This window comes from Echinops telfairi, unplaced genomic scaffold, assembly GCF_000313985.2.
Source record: "Echinops telfairi isolate 266 unplaced genomic scaffold, ASM31398v2 ScPeMD7_7472;HRSCAF=8510, whole genome shotgun sequence".
In the NCBI taxonomy this organism is placed as follows: domain Eukaryota; kingdom Metazoa; phylum Chordata; class Mammalia; order Afrosoricida; family Tenrecidae; genus Echinops; species Echinops telfairi.
The window spans coordinates 5,430,176-5,451,603 of record NW_022111376.1 but is presented as its reverse complement, the minus strand read 5'-3'; the positions used below and the strand labels follow the sequence as shown (position 1 = coordinate 5,451,603).

At 47.5% G+C, this 21,428-nt stretch overlaps 1 protein-coding gene across 3 annotated transcripts in view; it reads left to right on the top strand.

Moving 5' to 3' along the window:
• MAMLD1 (mastermind like domain containing 1) overlaps positions 1-21,428 on the top strand; it is a 124,982-nt gene that overhangs the window by 68,278 nt on the left and 35,276 nt on the right. For all 3 annotated transcript variants that reach the window (XM_045285521.1, XM_004715619.2, XM_045285522.1), the window contains one exon: positions 18,388-20,133. In XM_045285521.1, the coding sequence (XP_045141456.1) occupies positions 18,388-20,133 (1,746 nt within the window). The remainder of the gene's footprint in view (positions 1-18,387; positions 20,134-21,428) is intronic.

Genomic DNA, 21,428 nt, shown 5'->3' with positions numbered 1-21,428 from the left:
AAGCTTGAAGACCCCAGACGCTATATCTTTTGATAGCCAGGCACCATCAGCTTTCTTCACCACATTTGCTTATGTACCCATTTTAGACTTCTGTTTGTTGATATTGTATCCTGCCATTCTACCATATTCCTCTATCACTTCCAACACTCCACTTGTGGAGTTTTGGGGATTTTCAACATATAAAATCATATCGTCAGTAAATAATGAAAGTTTCACCTCTTCCTCCCCCAGACAAATACCTTTCACATCTTTCCTTTGTCTTATGTTGTTAGCTAGGATCTCCAGTACGATGTTTAATAGGAGTAGGGAGAAGGGGAATCTTTGTCTGGTCCCCTTTTTCAATTGAATTGTTTTCATCTTTTCTCCTTGATTACCACGTTAGCTGTTGGTTTTTCATATATAGCTTGTATAATATTGAGGAATTTTCCTTCTATTCCTATCTTCTTGAGTATCGTAAACAGGAATGGGTGTTGGATGTTGTTGAATGCTATTTCCACATCTATCGATATTATCATGTGCTTCTTATAATTTTTCGTGTAGATGTGGCGATCAATACTAATGGTCTTTCATATGTTCAACCATCCCCGCATCCCTGGTATGAATCCCACTTGGTCATGGTGAACTATTTGTTTTATATGCTTTGGTGTTCTATTGGACAGTATTTTGTTAAGGATTTTTGCATCCATGTTCTTAGGGATATTGGTCTGTAGTACTCGATTCTTTTTTGTTTTGTTTTGTTGGGTTTTCTACATCATTTTATCGGGGGCTCTTACAATTCTTATCACAATCCATACATACATACATACATACATTTTGTCAAGCATATTTGTGCATTTGTTGCCATCATCATTCTCAAAACATTTGCTTTCTACTTGAGTCCTTAATATCAGCTCCTCATTTTTCCCCTTCCCTCACCCCTCCCCCTCCCTCATGAAGCCTTCATAATTCTTAAATTATTATTATATCGTCATATCTTACACTGTCCAACGTCTCCCTTCACCCACTTTTCTGTTGTCCATCCTTGGGAGATGGGGAGCTGGGGGATAGGAGGTGGTGTTGACCAACCCAGGGACAAGGGAACAACAAGTGATCCAAAATCAGTGGCAAGGAGGGCGTGAGAGGCCTGGCAGGGAATTCAGCAAGGGCAATGTAACTGAGAGAAATTACTGAAACCCAAATGAAGGCTGAGAATGATAGTGGGACAAGAGGAAAGTAAAAGGAAATAGAGGAAAGAACTAGGAGACAAAGGGTATTTACAGAGGTCTAAATACAGGCATGTACATATGTAAATATATTTGTATAGGATTGTGGGGAAATAAATTTATGTACATATATTTATATGTTTAGTATTAAGGCAGCAAATGGACATTGGACCTCCACTCAAGTACTTACTCAATGCAAGTTCTCAATTCTTGTGGGATCCTTGCCTATTTTAGATATTAGAGTTATACTAGCTTCATAGAAGGTGTTGGGAGTTTTACATCTTTTTCTATGTTCTGGAAGAGTTTGTGTAGGATTGGTGTCAGTTCTTCCCTGAATGCTTGGTAGAATTCTCCTGTGAAGCCATTTCGCCCAGGTGATTTTTTTTGTTGGTAATCCCTTGATAACCTTGTCTATTTCTTCTATTGCTATGGGTGTGCTGAGATTCTTGACGTCCATCTGGGATAGTCTTGGGCAGTGGTTCTCAACCTTCCTAATGCCTTGACCCTTTAGTACAGTTCCTCATGTTGACCATAAAATTATTTTCGTTGCTATTTCATAACTATACTTTTGCTACTGTTATGGATTGGGCGACCCCTGTGAAAGGGTCATTCGACCCCCAAAGGGGTCACAACGCACAAGTTGAGAACCGATGGTCTAGGGAGGGATTGTTTTTCCAAGAATTTGTTCACGTCTCCCAAGTTGTTGAATTCCTTAGAGTACAGCCCTTCGTAGTACTGTGTAATTATCCTTTTGATTTCATTAGGGTCCGTTCTAATGTTCCCTGTTTCATCCCTCATCCTTATAATTGAAATGTGTTCCTTCCTTTCTTTGGTTAGGTTTGCCAGTGGTCTGTCAGTGGTCTGTCAGTTCTGTAATCCTTTCAAAGCACCAACTTTTAACTGTATTAATTTTCCCCATAGTTTTATTGTTTTCCCTCTTCTGTATCTCAGCCCTGATTTTTATTATTTCTTTCCTATTGCTATTAGGAGGAATGGACTGTTGACTCTGCTATAATTGGTGTAAGTTTTATGCCAGCATATCAATCATAAGTCTATTTTCCCTTTTCATGTGTGCATGTATTGCTATCAAACTTCCTCTGATAAATTCCTTTGCTGTGTCCCAAAGGTTTTGGTGCATGATATTTTCATTCTCATTGGTTTCTAGAAACTTCCTGGTTTCACATCTGATCTGGGCCAATACCCGCTCCTTTTGCAATAAAGAGTTATCCATCCTCCATTTGTTTGCCCTTGTTTTCTTCATCATCCTTATGTAGATTTATAGCCTTATGACATAGTGGTCAGAGAGAGAAGTCTGTATAATCTCTATGTGTTTCAATTTACTCAGGTTCGTCTTGAATCCCAGCATGTGGTTTATCTTTGAGTGTGTGCCATGTGGACATGAAAAGAATGTGAAATTTTTACATATGGGCGGAAAGCTCTGAAAATATCTATCAGATCGAATTGTCAAATTGTGCTGTTTAGAAGTGTAGCCTCCTTGTTAAGTTTCTTTCCCTGTGATCTGTCTTTTTCAGAGAATGGTGGATTAAAGTCACCTACTATAATTGTTGAGCTTGTGATTTCTTGTTTCATCATTTGGAGTGTTTGATTTACAAATTTTGGGGGTCTCTTGTTGGGCGTGTATACATTTTTTATGTCCACTTGTTCTTGGTCTGTTGTTCCCTTGACCATTATATAGTGCCCCTCCTTGTCTCTTGTTATGGCTTGTACCTTGAGATCAATTTTGTCAGAGATAAGATTGCTACCCCTGCTTTTTTTAAAACATCCATTTACTTATTATATTTTTCTCCAGCCTTTAATTCTCAGCCTGTGTTTTTAAATCATTTTATTGGGGGCTCATACAACTCTTATCACAATCCATACATACATCAATTGTATCAAGCACATTTGTACATTTGTTACCCTCATCATTCTGAAAACATTTGCTCTCCACATAAACTCCTGGCATCAGCTCCTCATTTTCCCCTGCCTCCCCACTTCCCCTTTCCTCATGAACACTTGATAATTTATAAATTATCATTTTGTCATATCGCACACTGTCCGACTTCTCCCTTCATCCACTTCATCCACTTTTCTGTTGTCCATCACCCAGGGAGGAGGTTATATGTAAATCTTTATAATCGGTTCCCTCTCTCTACCCCACCATCCCATTGCCATTCACACCACTGGTCCTGAAGGGATCATCCACCCTACATTCCCTGTGTTTCTAGTTACTATCTGTACCAGTGTACATCCTTGGGTCTAACCAGACTTGTAAGGGAGAATTGGGATCATGATAATGGGTGGAGAGGAAGCATTTAGGAACTAGTGGAAAGTTGTATGTTTCCTCATTGCTACACTGCACCCTAACTGTACCATCTCCTCCCCACGACCATTCCATAAGGGGGTGTCCAATTGCCTACAGATGGGCTTTGGGTCCCCACTCTGCACACACACACACACACCCCATTCACATAAAATTTTGTTCTTTGATGCCTGATACCTCATCCCTTCGACACCTCGTGATCATACAGGCTGGTGTGCTTCTTCCATGTGGGATTTGTTGCTTCTCAGCTAGATGGCCGCTTGTTTACCTTCAAGTCTTTAAGACCCTAGATGCTATAACTTTTTATAGCTGGGCTCCATCAGGTTCTTCACCACATTTGCTTATGCACCTGCTTTGTCTTCAGCAATTGTGTCGGAAAGGTGAGCATAATGATTGCCAGTTTAATAGAACAAAGTATCCTTGCATTGAGGGAGTATTTGAGTGGAGGCCCAATGTTCATCTGCTACTTTAATACTAAACCTATAAATATGTGCACATAGATCTATTTCCCCACCCTCATATATAAATATATTTACATATGTGCATGCCTTTATTTAGACCTCTATAAATGCCCTTTGCCTCCTAGCTCTTTCCTCTATTTCCTTTTGCTTTCCTATTGTCCCACTATCATGTTCAGCCTTCATTTGGGATACAGTAATTCCTCTCGGTTACATTACCCTTAATCATGCCCTACCAGACCTCCTACACGCTCCTCACCACCGATTTGGATCACTTGTTGATCCCTTGTCCCTGGGTTTGTTAGCACCACTTCCTTTCCCCCCTTCCCCCTCTCCCAAGTCCCCCCGGAACCGTCAGTCCCGTTGTTTTCTCCTCCAGATTGTTCATCCAGCCTATCTTATTTAAACAGACCTGTGCAGATAATAACATGCACGAAAACAAGACAGAGTAAAACCAAGCAACAAAAGAAAACAAAACAACAACAAAAAGCCAGTGACAAAAACAAAACCAAAAAAGGCCCACAACCCAACAACAACAAAAAAGGAAAGCTTGTAGTTAGTCCAAGGACTGTTTGTTGGCCTTTAGGAGTGTTTTCCGGTTGAGTCTGATAAGGTGCGAAGACCTGGCCCCAAAGTCTATTTTTGGTATTCCCTGGGGACTTCGTTGCTCTGTTACCCTGCTGTTCTGTTGCATGCCATTAGTGTTTCACCTCGGTGTGGTGAGATCAGATTGGGCAGAATTCCCTCACTGTGTCTCCATTGTTGTCCCCTGTAGGCTATGGGTCAATGAGGGATGTTGTGCCTCATAGTGGGGCCGGCCATATGATCTCTGTGGATTGGCTGCTCTGAGCAGGAATATCATCCCCAAAGCTTGGTGGGCCAGGATGTACTCCACTCTCTATTCCTCCCCCTTCATTTGCTCCCATGTGCTCTGATCAGTCATGTCCCTCTCCCTGATCTGCACCTTCAGTGCTGTCCTCTGAAATAAATTCTTCTGGGGGAGGGGCAGCTGTCCATGATTTGAGATTGAGGCTGGCCCCTCAGACCTCTTCACTGGTTCCCTACTCCATAATTATCACCCTGTTTTTGTCTGTAAGCTCGAGATGTGTCTCCTATAGGCAGCAGATCGATGGGTTATGTTTTCTAAGCCAGTCTGCTAGTCTCTGCCTTTTACTGCCTGAGTTCAGTCCATTAATATTCAGTGTTATTACATCCATCTGTGAATTCTGTGATGTCATCTTGTATCTTGTATGTTGGATGTTTTCCTACCTACCTATCTTATTAATTTGTGGTGTGTGTGTGTGCGTGTGCGTGTGTATTTTATTCTTGCCTTCTTTTCACCACTGAGGTAATGCTATCTTGGGGGCTGTTTTCTCTTTGCTGCCCTCTGGGTCAAGTTGTTCAGTTTTTCTATGTGAAGGTCTCTTATTTTTGCTCGGTGAGTGTTGATCTTCTGCCCATACTGGGTCGGCGAGGATCTTTTGTAGGGCTGGGGTTCTTTTTTACCTACTCTTTGAGTTTTTCCTTGTCTGGGAAGACTCTTACTTCTCTATCTATCTTAATAGATTATTTTGCTGGATACAGTATTCTTGGGTTTGCGTTATTTTCCTGCAATTTTTGGAATATGTTACTCCACTCCCTCTTCTTCTTCATCGTGTCCACTGATAGGTCTGAACATATTCTTATTTGGGTACCTTAATAAGTGACTATTTGTTCTTCCCTAGCTGCTCTTATGGTTTTCTCTTTTCTTCATAGTTGGATAATTTAATATTGTGTGTCTTGGTGACGACTTCTTGGGATTCAGTCTGGCTGGTGTTCTTTTGGCCTCCTGAATGATTGCCTGATTTTCATTTATTAAGCTGGGGAAGTTTTCCTCTAAGAATCCCCTCGCTATTTTCACTGTTACATTCTTTGTTGTGTCTTTTTCTGGTAGTCCAATAGTTCTAATATTGTTCCTATTCATAGCATCGCACATGGCTCTCAGGTTTCCTTCAGCTTTTCTGATTGTCTTATTTGACTGCCTTTCCCATTTGTTGAAGTCTGCCTGGTTATGCCTCCTCAAGGCTATTGGCAAAGTCTGTTAATTTCCTACTGGATTTTGTATTTTATCCCTTAGGTCTTGTATTTCCCTTTGGTGTGTGGCCTTTATCTTCTCTATCATTTGACCCTTATTCATTTCTTCCCTCATATCCTATATGACTCCAAGCAGCATTCTGAAGATTTATTTCTGTGGCTGGTCAATGTCTGCTTTTTATATGCACATCGTTAGGTTCATGACTTCTTCCATCATTGTCTTCTGTTTATCCTGCATTTTTGTTGAGGCTGTTGGGGCTGGTTGCTGTTTATATGTTGTTTTAGAGGAGCCTGGTGTCATCTTTCCAAGTTGAGGAGCACTGAGCTCTCTCATGGTGGACTCATATGAGAGCTTCTTCAAATTACCTCCAGGTAGCTTCACTGAGAGGACAGGTTACCGCTGTATCTTCCTGTGGTTTCGCTCACCCTAGCCAGCCAATATTCTGTTATTAGGAGTGTGAGTTGGATAGTCCTCTCATGGGAAACTGGTCAAGTGTTTGTGGGCCCAGGAGGATGGCGCTTCACTGGCTGAACTCCCACAAAGTCATGGTGGTGTGTCCCACAGGGCTTGGAGCACCTCAGCTGGCATGTGGTGTTTCCCCCTGTAACTGGAGTGCCACAGAGTGCATTGAGTGTACCCCCCTTGGTGTAGAGCACTGTGGATGGCAGGTGGAATTACCCTAGTCAGAGAAATTGCTGTGGAGGCTGGGTGGATGTTCCTGCAACAGTATGGAGCACCACAAACAGCCGTCAGGAGTTCCCCCAGTCACTTGTAGTGTCTTGGGGTGTAGGTGGGAATTCCCCCAGCCATTTGGAGGGGAGATCCCCCAGCCGTTTGGGGTGCAGTGGAAGACAGGTGTGATTTCCCTGGCTGTGTGTAAAACCAACAAGTGGGGGAGGTCAGAGTTGCCCTAGGTCCTCCACCATTTCTACCACTACCCCCATCTACTACCAACTATAGCATTTATAACACCACTTCCACCTACTATCACCACCACCATCACCTTCTCCACTACCTCTACCACAACTTTCACCACCACCATCGTCACCATCAAGTCCTCTACTACCTCAGCTTCCTCTACCCATACCACCACCGTTACCACCCTCTACCACTTAAACACTTCCACCACTCTCTACCACCACCTCTATCCACTATCTATTTCCACTTCACCTCCACCATCACCACCTCACCACACTTCCAACTACTACCAGCACCACTACCACACTACTCCCTCCACCACTGCCACCTCTACCACTTCTACCAGCCCCACTACCTCCTCTATCATTTTCACCACTACCACCTCTACTATCTCCACCCTCTACCACAACCGCCACCATTTCCACCACAATCACCATCACCACTTTCCAGTTCTACCTACATCACAACCCTGTTCCACCGCCACCACCTCCATATCTATTACCACTATCACCATCACGTTTTCCACCACCACTATTACCACCATAATCACCACCATCATCACAATTACTACCATCATTCATTACCATCACCACCATCTTGACCACCACTATCACCACCTTGATCACCACCCACCACCACACAATTACTACCACCATTCATTACCATCCCGAACACCACCACCAATGATAACTTCATCACTACCACCACTGCCATCACTACCACCATCACTTCACTTACCTCAACTTTCACCACCTGCTCCATTATCATCTCCACCACTACTGTTACTGTCACCTCTGATCGCCATGGTGCATGCGTACACACACAAACCCATTTCAGGTTAGATGACCCCCTTCCAGGATTCATACGCAAATACTTTCCCCACACAGCCTAGTGAAAGAACTAGAAGTCTCTCTTCCATTGTCTTACTTTTCAAGATGTAACCTATTCATTTTGCTGTGTGATATGGGTTATAGAACTTCTGTTTGTGACCACAATTAAATTAATATTCCTGATTTTTAAAAGGTTTGAGATCCCCAAGTATACACATAAAAAGAAACATTGGATGGAGGCCCTTTCACTTCATATAAGGGCTGGCTGAGAGTTTCCTTTCAATGGTGAATTCTTGCTGCATTATATTCGGATTGGGTTTGTGACAGCTAGGCACACGCACAGCTGCTCAGGAGGGCAGCCAATGACTGAAGGCAGGATCTGCCTTGGAGGGCAGATGCTGCTGAGCACACCTTGGTAAAGGCTATTTTAGGATCACCAGGAATGTGTCGACATTTTTGAGAGTGGAAAGAGAGGTGGTGTTCACTTGGTACCTACATCACACCATACACTATGATAACTTCGCATGTCTGAGCTCATACACTCCCTATAACTTGTGTGAAGCAGACCACATTCTCCACATGTTGTAAGTGAGAACACTGAGGTGCAGAAAGGGGAAATGATGTACCCTCAAACAATAACCAAACCCATTTCCCTTGAGTTCGTTCTGATGCATAGCAACCCGATAGGATACAGTGGAAGTGCCCACTAGGGATTCGGAGCCTGTAACTCTTTACAGACGCAGACAACCTCACTTTCTCCCTCGGAGCAGCTGGTGGGCTTGGACCTTGGATCTTTCCATTAATATGCCAATGATTAGCCCATTGAGCCTATAGCCCAAGTGACCAGTAATGAGAGGCAAGGATGAGACAGGTTGTGGGGGTATAAGGCTCCTACCTCCAGCCCCCTCACCGCCTCCCACTGCTCAGATCTATCCTATGAATTTGAAGGCTAGATGTTTCTTTGTATTAACAGATGAATCCAAACCCCACCACTGCCACTCATAGCAGCCTTATGTGGGTGAGCAGAGAAAATGGATTTCTCTTCTACCTGTTCATTCCCCATGTGGAGCCCAGGGAGTGGTGTCTGGCCTCCCAGCCCCTGACACGCCTTACAGCACTCATTGCTCTCAGCTGCCCAGCAGCACGCTCCAGCACTGGAGAGCAAGGGAAAGGCCTGGCAGGGACAGCGATCTCCAGCAGCTAAGCTACAACAGTGTCTACGGTACACGCTGGATTCGAATGTCCCTGCTTGGGGCAGAGCGTGCTGCTGTCTGTAATAGCCTGCAATGTGTGATCTGGAAAGCCAGTCTGTGGGCCACTCGCAAGGTCAGGACTGGCAGTGAGTAGCAGGTTCTCCTCCCCAGTCTCCCTAGTTCACTGGGAGATCGTGGCACCTCCACACATCGGAGCATGCCAGATGGGCCCCAGCAAAGAGCGCTGTGGAGCCATAGAGCAGCCACTGAATCAGCTCAATGCCTGACTGCCTCGAGCCTCAGTTTACCCATGTGCAAAAGCAAGTACAGTAAGGCCAGCCCTGCATTCCTCATCAGATGTGAGACGCCAACAGCAAGGAATGAGAACGCATGTGATGTGCTAGGGCCTGATTGAGAAATCAAAGCCTACTGTTGGAAAGGCTGACATCTTAACCATTGGCACAGAGCCCACGAGGATACTGTAAAGAGTACTTACGTGATGGACGTGATGATTCACCCTAGGCCCTCAGAAAGGCCTTGCTACAGGAGACAAGACCTGGTCTAGACCTTACACAGATCCACAACCACATGGTTCCAAGATATGGCTCTCAAGCAAGCTGACTAGGTAGAGACCCCATGACTGAATCTCTTTGGGAGTTCCCAACATAGGGCAGAGGGAGCTGGCAGGGGGAGAAGGTGGGTAAAGAAGAACAGGCTTTGGAGCACAAGGCCTTCAGTAGTTTCATGGTCCAAGGTAGATTCAGGCCAGGCTATGGGTCCCATTCCCAGCAGGGGAGGACTAACAATGTTCTTTCTAATGGCCATGACCAGTAGGTTCCACCAAATCCCACCTTAGGACACTAGATGTCACCACGTCCCACCCTGGTTGTCATTTTAGATGGAAAGGGACACTACCTTAGAAGTGGCAGAAGCAAAACCTATAATGACTGAGCTTGTTTGGCGCCTGTCCCTTAGTCCTCAGTCTCTAGGGGCCAGCCCTGGCTGGCCTGGCCCTGTCCTCTGTATGCTGTCTTGCATCCTTTGGTCCTGGCAGAGTGATGCTTCTCCAAGGATCTCACAAAGAGTTCTCCTTGTCTAACTGGAAGTTGACTTGGAGTCTCAGCCCTCTTTGCCTCCCTTCCAAAATGAGAACCTAGGTTGGAGGAAACATAGAAAAGTGAAACATAGAAATCTCATATGATGCACAATTCAACTTCCTGGTTGTGTTAGTCTGGGTGGATTAGAGAAACAAATTCATAGACACCCTCGTGTGTATAAGAGTTTTATATAAAGAGTAATATGTATTAAGAAAACATCCCAGCCCAGTCCAGATCAGGTCCATAAGTCCGATATTAGCCCATATGGCCGATACCAATCTATAAAGTCCTCTGCAGACTCATGAAACACATGCAATGATGCAGAATGCAGGATAATCACAGGCCAGTGGGTGGGAAGTCTTATGGAACCAGTGGTGTCTAAGCATCTCAGCGCTGGCAGGGGTCTCCATGTTGCTTCTCCAGTTCCCAGGGAATGGGGTCTATCAGGGTAGTGCCATGTGTCTTGGCAGTAGAGTGTCTCTCAGGGAGTCAGTTGAGATAGAGACTGTGTGTCTCCCACCTCCAAGGAGGAAATACAGAATTTCCCAGAATCTTCAGGAGAAGGTCATGCCCACACAGAGGTCTCATTGGCCTGATTGACAGGCTAGACTCCACCCCTACATTCTTAATCTTCTCAAATTGACAAACGATTACTATATATACTTGAGTATGACGCGACCCAAATATCAGTCAAGGTACCTAATTTTACCACAAAAACTGCATTAAATATGTGCTGAAAAACTCAGCTTATACACGGGTATATAACTACCACATTGATATATGCCTCAAAGTCTTGGAAACAGGGTTGGAGACAGATACTTGTAGCATCCATGTCTACAGCAGCACTGTTCATACAATAGTCTTAAGTGAGAACCACCCAAGTGTCCATAAACAGATGAATAGATAAACAACATGTGACCCATCCAAACATTAACTACTCATGAAAAGGAATGAAATCTTCATACATGTTATGACATGGATGAACCTTGACAACACTAGGCTGAGTGAAATCCATCAGACACAAAAGCACAAATAATGTTCGATCTCTTTGATATTAAATGTCCAAAATTGACCAATGCACAGAGACAAAGTAGATTAGTAGTTGCCTAAGGCTTGAGAGGAATAGGGAGCTTGGGAAGTGACTGCTTAATGGGTTCAGGGTTTTCTTTGGGAGTGATGAAAATGTTCTCAAATAGAATGTGTAGAATAGAAAATGTTCTAGACAGAGGTGATGGTTGTACCACATTGTGAGTGTGCTAAATGCCACTAAATTGAACGCCCTAAAAGGCTTAACTTTATGCTACATGAATTTTACTGAAATTACAAAAAAGAATTGGGGGGGGGGGTGCAGCTAGATGACCTAGAGGGTCTCAGAGCTGCCATGCTGCTCTTTATGCCATGTCCTCTCTAGACCTCGGGTTCTTTGGCACACAGAGCTCAACAGTCTGGTTCTTAATCTACTAACTGGGGTGGGCAGCTCTGCTCTGGAGCCCAAAGGTGTGTGTTCTGTAAGTGACTCCCTCTTGGCTGAGGAGGCAGGATGTGGACAGGAGCTGATTGCAAAAGTCAACATGGCTAATGATCATGAGGGCATCCTTCTTTGCATGTGTCCTAGTGGGAAGAAAACTATGGACGAGATGCCTTTCAGTTGTGTGAAGCAGAACAACAGAGTGGAGTAGAGGAAGTGCCAGCTCCGTGGCATCTCTTTACAGGGCACCCCCACCTAATTGCTAAAGGATGGGCTGGGCCGGGGGGTGGGGTCTTGGGTGTAGTGTAGGGCACCCAGCCTCAGTGACAGAGGTGCTCCTGCCAGAGGACTTTGCCACCTAAAAATAGGAGCCCTTCATCTCTGGCCAGTTGGAAGCACAGCCAGGAGGTAGGTTGTGGATTGAAGAGTTAAGTTTGATTTCGCCTTCTCTGTTAACAGTAGCTCAATCACAACCTCTCCTTTCTATTTGTTGGTTTGTTTTTTGTTTGGTGTTGTTTTTTGGTAAACAAAAATGCCTAACCACCCATTTTATGATCTTCCTATGTATAATAAATACCAGGAGGTCAATATGTGTAACTACATTGCCAGTTGAAGGATTGTATAAGAACTTCAAGCTTGCGGTATTGAACTACTAGTTGAAGTAGAGCAGCTTCATATCAGTACTTGGGACCAGAGTTCTGTGGAAGCAGCAAAGGCTGTAAACAAGTTGCCATCCAGTGGACTCTGACTCATGATGCCCCCCTGTGTGTCAAAGTAGAATTGTGCTCTGTAGGTTTTTCAATTACTGATTCTTCTGGAAGGAGATCACCAGGTTTTTCTTCAGAGGTGCCTCTGGATGGACTTACTCCTCCACCCTTTTGATTAGCAACCAAGCATTAATTGATTGCACCAGCCAGGGGCTCCAGTATCCATCTAAACACTCACAGTGAATCAATCTAGGGACTTCTGAAACTGTAAATCTTTATGCAAACAGACAGCCTCATAGTTCTCCCTTGGAGCAGCTGGTGGTTTGAGCTACTGACCTTGCAGGGAGCAGTCCAACAATTAACTAACAGTCACCCGTACTCCTTCCAGCACCTCTATAGTGTCACCCACTGTTAGATCCTTGATTCTTCTTGCATCCACTGTAAGAGTCTGCCCTGGACTCATCAGCTAGACCTTGCCCAAGTGACCTTTATGCTTTGTGTCAGTCAGAATTGAAATCACAGAAAGGGAGAGTAGCCATCTTGTCATTGTTCATACGGGACCAGGAGTAATGTTGACTTCAGAGCCAAACTTGACCCCTCTCAGAAGGGTTGCCTTTGTCGTCTAATCATTTAGGGGGTGGGGAAGCCATCACATGCTTTGAAATGCATTTTAATGAATGTTTATAAGGTCATGGGGATCACATTGGTGGCTTTGTCTGCAGGATTATGACATGGGACTCTGCAGGCAGCCAGGCACAGAGATAAGGTCATTTAGTCTTTTATTTCCAAGAAGCCAGGCCACTGCCCCTCACTCAGCCAGCCCCAACCCCCACTCTACCGGGTCCATTTTCTGTAAAGCAGAGAAGGAGGACCTGCAGGGTCTAGAAGACCTGCCAGTGTCTGCTGATTCACTCATGAGGGAGGTGGGGATACTTTCCCAATGAGAAGGCAGTGTCCCGAGGAAGAAAGGGCTGGTTGGTAGAGGAGACTACTCATTTCATGTTTCTAACACAAAGGGATAAATGTCGTATCCTTCCACTTTTACGAAATAACTGGAGTAGACAAAGGCCCCTAAGGAGCAGTTCTCCTGTCTTCTGACTTGCTGAGAGTCACTTTCACCCTCCCAGAAGTCCCCAAACAAGCCAAACCCACTGCCGTCGAGTCAATTTCAACTCAACGGCAGCCCCGTGTGTTCCAGAGTAGAAAACCTCATATGGTTTTCTTGGCTGTCATCGGTATAGAAGCGGATTTCCAGGCCTTTCTTCACAATGTTGCAGGGTAGGCTCAAATCAATACCCTTTAGGTGAGTAGTCAGTCACAAACCATTGGCATCAGCAAACTCATAGCCACTGCTGTGGAGTCGATTCCAATTCAGAGTGACCCTAGAGGGCAGAGAGCTGCACCTTAGGACTTCCCAGCTTACCAAGCTTTCTGGGAGGAGAAAACCTCATCTTTCTCTCAAGGAATGGCTGGTGGGTTCAAAATGTCCACTTTTCGGCTAACTGCCCAATGAGTAACCGTATAGCAGATAAGAAAGAAAAACACTATATTCTTTCTAATCCTATTAAAATACAAGACAACCCAAATCCCACCCAGGTCAGAACCTTGGCAAAGGCACCCAAGCCTGGTCCCCCAGCAAAGGTGGCAGTGTGGCCCTGTGATGAGTAGCAAACTGCAGGGCTGCGAAGGAGGAGGGGCTGAGGCGGACCTTTCTCTAGGGCAAAAATTAGCCAGATAATAGATTGCCATGCCTAACTGCTGTCTGCTGCAAGCAGATGTTAGCCAGGCCAGGCGGAGCGTGTCTATAAACACAACCCGAGGCTAAGCACGTTGGGTAAGCGCAGCTCGCCTTCCTGCAGCCTGGCTTGGGCTTGACTGGTGTCCTGGCCAGCCAGCCTGGTGTGCCAGGCTCGCTGCGGAGAATTCTTACTTACCCTCCAGCCAAGTGTACACTTCCCTTCACTCCCTGCCACCACCATAGGCAGAACACACCCCACCCAAGCCTCCCCCACCTTCCCCTGCGGAAATCAAGAGGAGTGGCCAGCTCCAGATTTGGCAGAGCAGAGGTGGTCCCACTCAGATTCTCAGGTGTCCTTGTCACCGCCACGGGGGCCTCGGGCTAGGTTCTAGAACTAGGATTGAGTGGGAACTTCTGAGCGTTCATCTGATCAGCTGCCACCAAACAGCAGTGGCTCACCTGGTCCTTGTTCTAGGCAGTGCCACTTCCAGCCCCATCTAGACTTCACTGGTGGTAAACGTGCCTTGCAGGGCAAGGCATTGAATTCACACAGTGGTCCCTAACCATTCCCAGCTCAGATACCTTGTGTAAGCCTGCAACCATGCACCCCTAATGATCCACTCCATACATTACTATCTGTACTCTATGGGATGAGTTTGAGTTCTTTAGGTGCGGGGCAGGGCGGGTGTAGAAGAGATGAAATTACAGCCAGGGTCCCCTGGGACTTGTTTGCAGGCTGCCTCCACTAATACTTGCTGGAACGAATGTGACAGTGCTCCCTGTGTGGTGAGGCCACTTGGCAGCTGAGAGGCCCATTGAGTCACACCACTGTTATTTACTGAGTGCTTGCTGTGTGCCAAATATCTAGCAAGCTGCCTTGGGGACAGCTCAGGGGCAGGCTGGATAGCAGACCAGAGGATTGGTTAGTCCCCTTCTTGTGCCTGCTCTGCCTCACCCTCCCTAATTCCTGCCCAACCCATGACATTCCAGCCTTGAGTGACTTTGGGGACAGGGCTGGTCCTCCAAGTGGTCTTTTTCTGGTTGTGGAATCCTCAAAAGAGAAGGCAAAGAAGCATGGAACCTCGCATCCCTGGGAGATGACAGCACTGGGTGGGGAGGCAACATAAGAGATTCATAGGATAATAATTAATTATTGATAGTTAATAGAAGGTGATTGCAATGATTGTGTGTCACTATAGAATGGCTCCATAGTTGTTGTTGTTGTTGTTGTTTATTGTGAATTTAGGTACAGGTTTACACATCAGATCATCATCTTTGCATTCAATAACGTAAACATCTTATCAAACGTCCCCGTGGCTGATCCTATCTCCACCGACACCACCACCACCACCACCCCACCAACACAGACACACACACACACACACACACACACTTTATTTGTCCATCTCCCTTTGATAGGCTGTTATCTCCTTCTTCACCAAGTTAACACCTGTCTCCCCACTAGCCTAGGGCTTCTCCTTCCCTCTCACCCTGGGTAGCCAGAGAAATCTTTTTCTTTGGGGTATAAAAGCCATTTCTTGATTTTCATCCTTCCTAACAATGGACTCACACCGTATTTGTCCTCTGGTGGTTGACTCACTTCCCTCAGCATCTCCTCGGGCTTCCTTTTTGCTTTATTTCTTTACATCAGAATTCATCGTGCTTTCAATGCAGGTTTAAATGGCAGTTGAGGTGCCCATTCAACCATTTCAGCCCCAGTGTGTTCAGCACCATTCATTACACTCTTCCCCATGTGTGAGGCTTCTCAGGATGGCTCTGCTGGTGGTTCCAGTTCTATATCCATCTAGTTTGTGTTCTAATGTACACAAGGTTGCTGGGAGTCAGAAGGAGCCCAGGTGAAGTAGTGGTTATGCACTTGGCTGCTAATCTTAAGGTCAGCAATTCAAAGCCACCAGTGGCTCCTCAGGAGAAAGATGAGGCTTTCTATTTCTGTAAAAGAGTGGCAGTCTGAGAAACCCACAGGGGCAGTCCTACCCTGCCCTGAAGGGTCGCCCTGAGTTAGCATTGACTCGATGACAGCATGAATTGGAACCTACCTGATGGCAGCTAACAACACAACACCAACAACTTGCCTGTCCTCTTTCCTTTTCATCATCACCCTAAAGCCATTGTAAACTGTAGGGTCTCACAGTCTCACACAGGTGGGTTTTTTTACAAGGTCACTGTACTGGGGAGTGACCCTCAGTATTTTGGGGAGCCAATCTCAGATTTTGCTGAAAGGTCACCTCACGGGTCAGTTTCTGTTCAGTTTGAGGAGTGTCTTAGGGCAGGAATTCAGGAGCCCTCCAGTCTCAACCAGGCAGTAGGACTGGAGTTTGGTTTGGTTTGGTTCGAGTAGGCTGTGGCTCTGTTCCACATTTTTCTCCTCCATGGGCTTCTCAATGGCTGATCTTTGGAAGCAAATTGCCATGTCTTTTGAGGTGCCTTCGGGTGGATTCGACTCTTCAACCTTTTATTTAGCAGTCCAGCACCTTCCCAGTTTGTACCACCCGGAATTCTGTAATATACCAAGGGACCTGAAGCTTCCTGGTTTCATTGAAGAGCCCGAGCAGTACCAAGAGTTCAGAAAAAGGATCCCACTCCTTTTACAAATGAAGAAATTAGACCGGGTCGGGGGGGGGCTGGCGGGCTTTGGTTGCAAGTCTGCCTGGAAACCGGGGCCTGGTGTGAGGCCACCACCTCCCATGCGCTAGCTGTGGTGCTCTGGGACAAGTCAAGCACCCGGGTCCCCAGCAGCAATGGACTTGTGAGCCCCCAGTGAACTTGAAGAGCCCAATGGAAGGGGCTGGTAGAGAACCAGGTGTTGTAGGAAGATTTCCGAAAGAAGAGAGCGCTTTCCAACAAGAACAAGTCCTAGTGTTTCAGGAAAAATACCTCTGTTAGATGATGTTCAAGTCTCTCTCCCGATGCCAAGAATTGCAGCCCACATTCCTCTGCCTGCCCTTTGCCCCACTACTTGCAAGAGTGGTATTGCTGACTGATGAAATCTATGGACGGGCAGGTCGTGGTCATTCACATGACAGCCATGGGTGATTGAATAAAGTCTTGAAAGAGATTTAGGAAATACCGCCTCCCTCCGGTTTTCACTTTGTTTCCCAGGGTAATGCTTGCCAGAATGGTAGGCATCTCTTCCACGGTGCAGAGCCCAGATGGGGCCTTTCGTGTTATTTGCTAACTCCCCGGCCTGAGGATGCATCAGGCAAGAGGAATTTCTTATGTAGATAAGTAATATCTTTATTATTGTTGTTGTTGTCATTTGGCTTATGGGTCCTTCGGGTTCAAAACAAACAAACCAAATCCCTCAGGACCAGTGGTGAGAGTGGTGATACCGGGAGGGTGGAGGGAAGGTGGGGTAGAAAGGGAGAACTGATTATAAGGATCTACATATAACCCCCTCCCTGGGGGACAGACAACGGAAAAGTGGGTGAAGGGAGACGTCAGACAGTGGAAGACATGACAAAATAATAATAATGTATAAATTATCAAGGGTTCATGAGGGAGGGGGGAACAGGGAGGCAGGGGGGGGAAATGAGGAGCTGATAGCAAGGGCTCAAGCAGAAAGCAAATGCTTTGCGAATGATGATGGCAACAAATGTACAAATGTGCTTGACACAATGAATGTATGCATGGATTGTGATGAGTTGAACGAGCCCCCAATAAAAGGATTTAACATTTTTTAAAATAAAGAATTGTCAGTCATGCCACTCACCACTCCCCAAGAGATGAAAACTCCCAGCCATTGGGTGTGCACATGGCAGTGTGTGTGTGTGTGTGTGTGTGTGTGTACAAATAACTGGACTCTGGCTACCGTGATTATTCTACAGCATATCTTCCGTCTTAAATAAGATCTCTGCGAGAAGCAGCCCCCATACCTACTTCCTCCCTTGAAGGGATCTGTCATGCTCCACTTTCCCTAGCAGCTTGATGCATCTCACCACAACAGGCAGGCGAGTCGCAAGGTCTATGTCCATGTGGCGCTTGCCCTTCAGCAAGCTCAAGGCTATCTGTAGGAAAGTCAGAGTTGAAAATAGCTGAGCTACTTCTAGGTTGCTCTTAAGTGCCTCCCTTTGGCAGGGTAGTTCATTTAGCGATTTCTACTGACTTCGTGGAACTCCTCTTTAATTGGACAAACACTGTCCTCTGCATGCCTTTGGGTCACCATTGGTTCTGATGAAACACCGCCACAAAGCAACAGGCCCAATGGTTCTAACAATAGGGCGCATTTCCTACTTTTGACAACTGTTAGTCTTGGCACGGCGGTCAGCTTTACCTTGCAGGTTTCCTGCTCATTCGTTCGCGCGTGCGCGCGCGCCAAGCCTTGCTAACAATGCCACACTCTCTTTCTCTTCTTTTTTCAGCCACGGGGCACCAGTAAGAGGAAACAACTGGGAGACAACTTCCAGCAATTTTCAGGCATGGCTGATGGGGGTTACCCTAACAATATTAAGAGGCCCTGCCTTGAAGATGTCACCCTTTCTATGGGCCCGAGTGCCCATCCCAGTGCCCCCTGTGCCAAGTTTCCGGTGCCTCCGATGCCAATGAACCCAGGAGCAACCTCTATGGCCATAGTTGGTCAACCACTCCTCCTGGAAAACAACCCCATGAACGGCGACCTTATGGGCTCCCCATTTGTGGTGCCCCCAGCCACAGACATGGAGTTGAAAGGGCCCATTGTCCCTTACTATGACAAAGCCAACAACGTGCCTAACAGCATGTCCGCTGTAGACCAGGAACTTCAAGATCTGCTGGAGGAGCTCACAAAAATTCAAGAGCCTTCTGCTAGTGACCTAGATCTTGAGAAGATCCTCGGGAGCAAGCCAGAGGAACCGCTAGTTTTGGAGCAACCCCCGGAAGCCATTCCCCCAGCTCCCAAGCCTGCGGTGCCCATGCCACGCTTGGAGGGTCTGGGCCCCAGCAACTCGAGTTGCAGCCAAGGTGCCGGTGGGTCCCTCCATCTACCACTCTCCTCCACTGGGATCAACTACCCCGGACCTTCCACCAGTAAGCAGATGGCCTCCTCGAGTTCTTCGACAGCACAGAGCAAGATCCAGGGGCAGACACTGCGCTCAGTTGCGGTGCCGCCACCCCGGGTGCCTCAGTGGCACCATGCCCACCAGCTGAAGGCACTGGCAGCCAACAAGCAGGGCTCTGCTACCAAGCAGCCAGTGCCCCCACCCAGCTGGTCTGGTCTGCCTCCACCAGGCCTCTCCCCACCCTACCACCCAGTGCCGTCGCCACACCCGCCGCCACCGTTCACCCCACAGAACCTCATGGTGTCCTGCATGTCATCCAGCAACCTGCCGGGCAGCAGTCTCCAGGGCTCTCCCAATGCCTTATTCACAGGCATGGCTACCAGCAGCAGCACTGCCCTGAGGCCCCTCATGCCCTACGTTCCCGAGAAGCTCTCCAGCCCAGCCCTCAGCCAGCAGCAGCATTTCACCCCGCCCAGCTCCATTCTTGCCAACCTGGTGTCCTCGAACATTAAGAACACCCAGGGACGCCTGCTGTCCGCTCTGCCCGCCAGCAACCCTGGGCCCTCGCCACCCTATCGTCCCGAGAAGCTCTCCAGCCCAAGTTTGCCCCAGCAGTCCTTCACTCAGCAGTGCTCACTGCTCCGGAGCCTCACGCCCACCAGCACTCCCCTCAGCCAGCAGCCGCCCCCCCTGCCACTGCCACTGCAGCAGCAAGCAAGTGCGATCTTTAAGCCCATGCCCACAGGCTCTTCCCAAACCCTGAGACTGATCATGCAGCAGGGGCTGGCCAGCCCCAGCCCAGGGACCCTGGAGCCTTTCACTTTTGGCAACACCAAGCCCTTGTCCCATTTCGTCTCAGAGCTGGGCCCTCAGAAGCTGTCCTCCATGCCAGCCTCCTCCAGGCAGCCTTCCCTGCTCCACTATCTGCAGCAACCCATGGCGACCGCGACGCAGGCCTCTTCGGCCACTGCCTCCACCACTGCCACCCTCACTTTGCAGCAGCAGCAGCAGCAGCAGCAGCAGCAGCAGCAGCAACAGCAGCAGCAGCCTGATCATTCTTCGTTCCTACTGCAACAAATGATCCAGCAGCCCCAGTGCCTGCCGCGATCGCTGCCCTCGGAGCCCAGACAGGTAAGTCCAGCTCCCGTCTAGTGACATGGCGTTGTTTTGGAAATAAGGACAGTGTCTTCTTGCCATGGTTAGTTGATCTTGGAGGCCAATGCCAGGCTGTAAGACTGGACTGGACTCTGCAAACGTTTATCTAAGTTCTGCATGCTTGGGAAGGCAAGGCGCCGCTTCCCCTGTCGGCTCAGGTCTCTAACTTCTGCAGGAGGAAAAGTCCACATCCACAAAGCACTCCCAGGGGAAAGGGTAAAAGGGAAACAAGTCCAAATTGCACCCCAACACCCACCTGCGCACCCCCTGCACTTCCCCTCACTCGCACTGGACTATGTAGTGTGTGCCCGATGCAGGGTCAGTGCAGCATCTTAGGACATGAGGACGTTGCCCGGAAGCATTTCAATCTCAGCATAAGGATGTATGCTGAACCTTCCAGAAATGCCACCTCCAACTTGTGTGCATCCCTCACTGGACAGACCCTAAAATGAAAAAGACAGATTCTTGTACAGTCATTCCTCTGAACATCTCAATGTCAGGACCAAAAGAAATGAAGGCTCGTGGAATGTAAATGCCCAGACTTGCACAGGTAGCGAGGGACAGAACAGGAACAGGAGCCCTGTCAGACCCCAGAGCCTGGACTCCCCGGGAAAGTGCTTGAGTCTGCTCCCCTACCCTCCTCGCCTGTGATCTTAGCCATCCTGCTATCCAGCGGATCCCCAAAGCATCCGTTCAGGACAACACACATGGGTTCCCTTGTCATTTCGGTGGGTCAGAAATCCAGGCACAGCCTCACTGGGTCCTCTGGCGCCAAGTCAAGCCAATCCAAAGCTCACCTTGGGGAGGCTTCCTTCTCAAGCTCACTCTGCCAGTCCTTGCCACAGGGACCCTCCATGCAGCATCTCACCATGAGGCAGTAAGGGGTAGGGAATGCCACAGTCTTCCCAAATGAGGGCCAGCCCACCCCTGTGGCTGAATGCTCATCACTGGCTTCAGCCCACCAAAAGGAGCTCTCCCTCCAAGGATGCCCACCTCTCCATTGATCTGATCCCTCTTAATTCTTGGTCTGAACTTTCACAGTCACCTCTTAGCCAGTCCCCCCCACCCTCACCCTGAAGTCATCCCTTACTCTGCTGCTTGTCTTGCTCAGTGATCTGATCCTGTGTCAAACTCTCTCGGAAATCTTCAGAGGCCCAGCATCTGGTCCCCCTCCCTCCTTAGGCTCCAGCCCCATCTAGTGACCTGGAAGTACTGGCAGCTCTTGCCTTGCCCCCACCCACCACAGGGCACCCTCAGCCTTTCCTTTGGTC